At 37.6% G+C, this 6,000-nt stretch overlaps 4 protein-coding genes across 4 annotated transcripts; 3 read left to right on the top strand and 1 right to left on the bottom strand. All coding sequences in view use genetic code 12, as the record gives it.

The window, feature by feature from the left end:
- Positions 1 to 752: 752 nt before the first annotated feature.
- CORT_0B02910 (mannosyltransferase) lies at positions 753 to 2,246 on the top strand (the record flags this gene model as incomplete). The annotated part of the gene is made up of 1 exon (XM_003867395.1): positions 753 to 2,246. The coding sequence occupies one exon, from the start codon at positions 753 to 755 to the stop codon at positions 2,244 to 2,246; it is 1,494 nt and encodes a 497-aa protein (XP_003867443.1).
- Positions 2,247 to 2,415: 169 nt separating this feature from the next.
- CORT_0B02900 (Cnb1 regulatory subunit of calcineurin B (Ca[2+]-calmodulin-regulated S/T protein phosphatase)) lies at positions 2,416 to 2,937 on the top strand (the record flags this gene model as incomplete). The annotated part of the gene is made up of 1 exon (XM_003867394.1): positions 2,416 to 2,937. One exon carries the CDS (start codon positions 2,416 to 2,418, stop codon positions 2,935 to 2,937), a length of 522 nt encoding a protein of 173 aa, XP_003867442.1.
- Positions 2,938 to 3,323: 386 nt separating this feature from the next.
- On the bottom strand, positions 3,324 to 4,928 carry CORT_0B02890 (Srp101 protein; the record flags this gene model as incomplete). Its single annotated transcript, XM_003867393.1, has 1 exon — positions 3,324 to 4,928. One exon carries the CDS (start codon positions 4,926 to 4,928, stop codon positions 3,324 to 3,326), a length of 1,605 nt encoding a protein of 534 aa, XP_003867441.1.
- Positions 4,929 to 5,184: 256 nt separating this feature from the next.
- On the top strand, positions 5,185 to 5,931 carry CORT_0B02880 (Tip1 protein; the record flags this gene model as incomplete). The annotated part of the gene is made up of 1 exon (XM_003867392.1): positions 5,185 to 5,931. The coding sequence occupies one exon, from the start codon at positions 5,185 to 5,187 to the stop codon at positions 5,929 to 5,931; it is 747 nt and encodes a 248-aa protein (XP_003867440.1).
- Positions 5,932 to 6,000: the final 69 nt, after the last annotated feature.

Genomic DNA, 6,000 nt, shown 5'->3' with positions numbered 1-6,000 from the left:
TGCGAGACATTGATGGCTTACCCTCAGCACTAGAAGATGCAATATCCTTTCGTATTCATTCTAGCTTACCACCATCCTAAATGATCTATCACTGGCACTGAGTCAGGGAGCAAGTTTCAATGGGGTGAGACCCTAACCCTGAATATAGTGCCTACCTTTTGTGAGGCGGAATTTATATGGTTGAGACCTGACCTGAAAGACTGATGCACAGAGTTCACAAACTTTAAGTTTCAACATAGGAAGATGATATTGTTGCTTGAGCAATCGCTTGTCTCATATATGGGAGACGCATCACATTAATGGTCAATTAGTGGTACATAAAAACCCTATTAGATAAGCTTCTAATCATAAGTGACTTTGTTTACCCCACATTAGGGTTGTGACAATCCTCGAGATGATCACGAACTACAATCTACCGGGACCGGGGTAATTCCCCAATATTAAAATTCAATAAATCTCCAGTAAATGAGGTGAACAGATTTTGATACTCTAAGCGTCTCGGATATATGAGAATGGTAGATTTGACCTCTATACTTTTGCTCGCGTATCTTTCTTCATATGGAGAGTTGCACCCTAAATTGCTAGTATTGAATGACATTTACCTAGATGCAAATGACTGATGCCTAGTAAAGATACGTATGTCAGACCTTTGAAGTATGCAAGAGTAGTGTCACAATGTCCACCAAAATACTTCAGTACATGACAGACGCGTAAATTAAAAATTATCAATTTGAAAGATATACTGGCATAGGATGTACATCAATCACCCAAGAGCGAGACTACCGCCTTCAATTAAACTCTTTGGCTTAATATTCCTTATAAGATTAGTTAATGCTATTTCAATACAAACATTTTTTCAAGCTGATGAGTTTTACCAGTCTTTAGAACCAGCTCACAATTTCATTTACGGCTATGGTTATATAACCTGGGAATGGCACGCCAAATTAAGATCATCTATACATCCCCTAATTTACTCGTTGGGCTACAAAATTGCACGAGAAAATAAGCAGCTTATATGGTTTATTCCCAAATTGATCAATAGTTTAATTGCGACGGTTATGGAATATCAACTATACCGATTTGTTCAAGTTTATTCGAGGGATAGCAATTTAGCTCGTATCACGTTGATTTTGTCCCTATTGAATCCATTCAATTGGTATGTTTTAACAAGATCATTTTCCAATAATTTGGAGACATGTCTAACGGTATGTGCATTGAGGTACTGGCCGTGGAAGGGGAAAGTTAGCGGTTACAATTGGTATCTTAGCTTGGGCTTTGGTTTCCTTAGCTGTATTATACGACCAACAAATGTTATACTATGGATACCTTTGGGTCTTTGGCTTTTGACAAGATTACAAATCAGTTTTACATGGGTGATATCTTCAATAACGGAAGTGTGTGCGTTATTTTCATTGTCAATAGCGCTTGATTACTACTTTTACCAGGATTTCACTATACCACTTTATAACTTCCTTCAATTCAATGTTGTTAAGAATTTGTCAATATTCTACGGTGTTGCTCCGTGGCACTTTTATTTGTTTCAGGCAGTGCCATTAATGATGATGCTATATTTGCCTTTGCTAGTGTATGGTTTAGGCAAAGATCTGCTATTGATTAGTAGTCTCGTTTATTTGGTGGGATTCTCCTCAATTCAACACAAAGAGTTCCGTTTTATTATGCCATTACAGCCAATTATGTTATACTATGCAGCTCGTGGCTATCAAAAGTTGAAACGCTTTAAACAGTATGTCCCACTTGCCATATTTTTAAACATCCTTATTGCAATATTTTTCGGTAATGTTAATGAAAGAGGTGTTATGAAGGTTTTGGATTTTATGAAAGCACACAAGGACGCTACTTTTGGCTTCTTGACACCTTGCCATTCGACCCCATGGCAAAGCCATTTGCACAACCCTGATTTGAGAGCATGGTTTTTGACCTGCGAGCCACCACTACATTTACTGCATTTCTCATCACAGGAACTAAAATCATATCGAGACCAATCTGATGTGTTCTACAATAATCCCGAACTTTTTATCAAAGACAACCTTGGGTCAAGTTTGGACTATCCAGAGTTTATTGTTGTCTTTTCACCCTTGAAAGAGTTGATAAAACAAGAATTGGGCAATTACATCTTGTACAAGCAATATTTCAATAGCTTTTTTCACTGGGACAGCAGGAGAAGTGGCGATTTGATTATTTTTAAGAGAGAAGAGCAAAGTGATCTAGATAGCATGAGTGTATAGAACCAGTTAATCGAATGAGCAATGTTAATTTATCGCCCTGTGGTCTGTAGTGAGCTACCAAACAGTCACATTTTTCATTGTCTGCGCCTCTAAATCGACAGAACCAATACAGAACTTCAGCAATACCCTATAAAAAAACCCACAACAGAATAAGAACACAGAAACCATCATGGGGGCGTCATCAAGTATACTAAATGAATTTGTTGAGGACACAAATTTTAGCGTGGAAGAGATTGATAGATTGAGGAAACGTTTCATGAAACTAGATAAGGATGGATCGGGAGAGATTGACAAAAATGAATTTCTATCGATTCCAGGAATATCGTCAAATCCATTAGCTACACGATTGATGGACGTATTTGACAAGGATGGCGATGGACAAATTGATTTTCAAGAGTTTATAACTGGCTTGTCAGCTTTTAGTGGTAAATCCTCCAGTTTGGAAAAATTGCAATTTGCATTCAACATTTACGATATTGATCGCGATGGATATATTGGCAATGGGGAATTGTTTATAGTTATGAAAATGATGGTGGGGAAGAATTTACAAGATGAGGAGTTGCAGCAAATTGTGGACAAGACTATCATGGAAGCTGATGTTGATGGTGATGGGAAGTTAAATTTTGAAGAGTTTAAGAAGGCAGTTGACAGCAATTCCATTGCTAATACATTAACGTTGAATATGTTTTAGGAGGATAACTGGGCTACAGTGATGACAAGAAGAACTGATTCACATCACTCCGTTACGATTACCGATTTTGGATAACCATTGGAAGCAAAGGAGCTAGAACAGACTACTCATATTTATGCATTTTCAGGTCGTTGTGTCTGTTAAGCTATCTTGCGAAATCAGCCGAAGTCATCGAGAGAATTGGAGTCTCTTCAAACTACTGGACCGAGGAGATTTTATCTAGATGATCGGTGTGTTTATCCCCGATATGTATTGTATACACAGTCTTGTAGCTACATCTGATACCTTATTAAGAGAAACACTTGCTGCACTTGTAGTAGTGTCGCTTATAGTAACTATGCAATATATGCACTGCGGTTGGTGTATTTTAATTAACATTATGTGTCTTACTTGGTCAACATGTCTACGACTTGCTTCACACTCAACCTCTTGATATCAGTATATGTTTGCCCTGTACCCACAAACAAAATAGGGACTTTTGTCGCCATAACCATATTGATCATCGTTCCTACCAAATCACCAACTGTGTCCACCTTGGAGATTATGAAAAAGTCCAAGTTTCTCCTATTCCCGAATGCATTATTAAAGTTTATAGCTTGCTCGACGGAGTCGGTACCAACCAATGCTTCCCCCACCATAATAATCTTGTTTGGATTAGCAGCATCTCCAAATTTTTTCAAAGGTGCCATTAGTTTAGCGTTTGAATGTGTTCTACCAGCAGTATCAATCAACATCACATCGAAATGCTCTTCTGTGGCGTATTGTATTGCTGATTTTGCAGTTTGCACTACATGATCACCGCTACCATAGCCCTTCTCAAATAATGCAATTTTAGACTTGTTAGAAAACTCCAAATTCAATCGGTCAAGGTTATTTACATGCACCTTCAATTGCTCGACTGCCCCTGACCTGAATGTATCACAAGCACATATTAGCACATTGAGATTGTTTTGGAGGAACCAATAAGCTAGCTTGGCGAGATTGGTGGACTTCCCAACTCCATTGACACCCACAACTGATATAACATATGGTCTGCCTGTATCATTTCTCTTGATCTCGTATAATAAATCGGTCGACACATTTGGGGTAAGAATTTTAGTGAGCTCATCGACTAAGGTTTGCTTGTAAGTGGCCATATTCACCTTTTTACCTGCAAGTCTTGACTTAAGCTTATCGATGATGGTCTTTGCTGTACTTGGTGCTATATTTTTGGAAATTAATTGTTCATTAAACTTTTTTGAAACTTCATCAACATCAATGGAACCACCAAAATATGATCCAATTTTGCCAAAGAACCCCGTAGGTTTGCTTTGAGCTTCATCCTCTTCATCCTCATCTGATTCATTCAATATGTCATTCAATTCGTTGACCAAAACTAAATCACTATCCTTTGTAAATGCAGCTTCATTATTCACCTTCATTTCCTTTGGTTGAGTCGAAGTATCCTGACCTTGGCTGCTGGAGTAATCCAATACTTGGTTATCCGAATAGTCAACCATTTCACCACTATTATCCCACTTTCTCATTTTCTTAGACGACGGTTGCTTTTGTGTGTGTGCTTGTTTCATCTGGGGCTTTGATCCATTGCTAGAGCCTTTAATATCTTTGTTAGACGCAGGTTCTTCGACAGTTTGCTTTGACTTCATCAAAATGTTAAATTGTAGGTCGACTAAGTTACGAAATTTATCCACTCCTAGGTCGTCAGATTCTTCGAATTTTCTGTACGTCTTGTAGATTCCTATGAGTGCTTGCTTTATTTTATCACTGTTTATCGTTGTTATGGCATCAAAGTATAGCACCACATATATATTCTCCTTGTGATAGCAATAGAATCGTTTCTGATTAATGGTGTCGGTGGTGAAATTTTGATCTAAATCAATCTGTGTTTCGTTGATCAAGGTGGAGATGAAGTCATTGAATGGGGTTATTTTGTTGTTGAATTGATACTCAACTTTACCCGATGGATTGAAAATGATTAGAGATTGAGACATGGTGGGGGGTATAACCTTTGGCGTTGTGTTGGTGTTGTGTTGGTGTCGTGACTCTTTTCTTTGAATGACGTTTCAATCCCAATTGTGAAAATTTGTCAAACACTTTGAAAGAAAAAAAAAAAAATCAAAATTGATTCAATTCATAAACACGTATAGCAATACAAGACCTAGACATATTTACACACGTACACTTACAGTGCCGGTCATTGTACTTTATCTTTAATCAAGAATTTACCATAATTAGATACACTTAAAGATGGCTTATTATCAACAACAGGTGAATAATCCTCAGAACATGCAGTTCTACCAATCCAATTATTCTTATCAACAAGCACAACCGTCAATACCTGTCAATAGCATGGGTTCAATGGATATGGGATTTAACAATGATGTAAGTGGTTCAATGGGAGGAAGTGAATTGACACCAGGATTACTTGCTGCATTTGGTACTCTGGGATATCCAGGTGAGCCACCATTGCTTGAAGAATTGGGGATAAATTTCCTGCACATCAAATCAAAGACCCTTGTGGTGTTGAATCCGTTAACGAAAGATATACCCAGTGATATCATGGCTGACTCAGATTTAGCTGGACCTATTTTGTTTGTGCTATTGTTTGGCACATTGCTTCTATTGGCAGGAAAAGTACAATTTGGATATATTTATGGAGTTGGGCTATTTGGTACAATTAGTTTACATTATTTGTTTAAATTTATGAGTAATGATACTCAAATTGATCTCAGTCGTTCGGCTTCAGTCGTTGGTTATTGTTTACTACCATTGGTGTTGATTAGTGTAGTAGGAGTAGTGGCGAATTTGGACAATTTGGTAGGCTATGTTGTCAGTGCCATTGCTGTTTTGTGGTGTACCTATTCGGCTAGTGGATTCTTTGTTTCGGTGTTGAAGTTGCATAATGTTAGACCCTTGATTGCCTATCCATTGTGTATGTTTTACACCGTATTTGCACTCATGGCTATATTTGTTGAAAAAACAGAGGTTAGTTAGTAATAATGCATGTAGTAATAAATAGGGTATCTATTGAAGTATACAGTTTACATTGATAAAGTAAAGTAC

This window comes from Candida orthopsilosis, assembly GCF_000315875.1.
Source record: "Candida orthopsilosis Co 90-125, chromosome 2 draft sequence".
Lineage (NCBI taxonomy): Eukaryota > Fungi > Ascomycota > Pichiomycetes > Serinales > Debaryomycetaceae > Lodderomyces > Lodderomyces orthopsilosis.
Note: the sequence above shows the minus strand (reverse complement) of the source record. Positions and strands in the feature narration are given on the sequence as shown.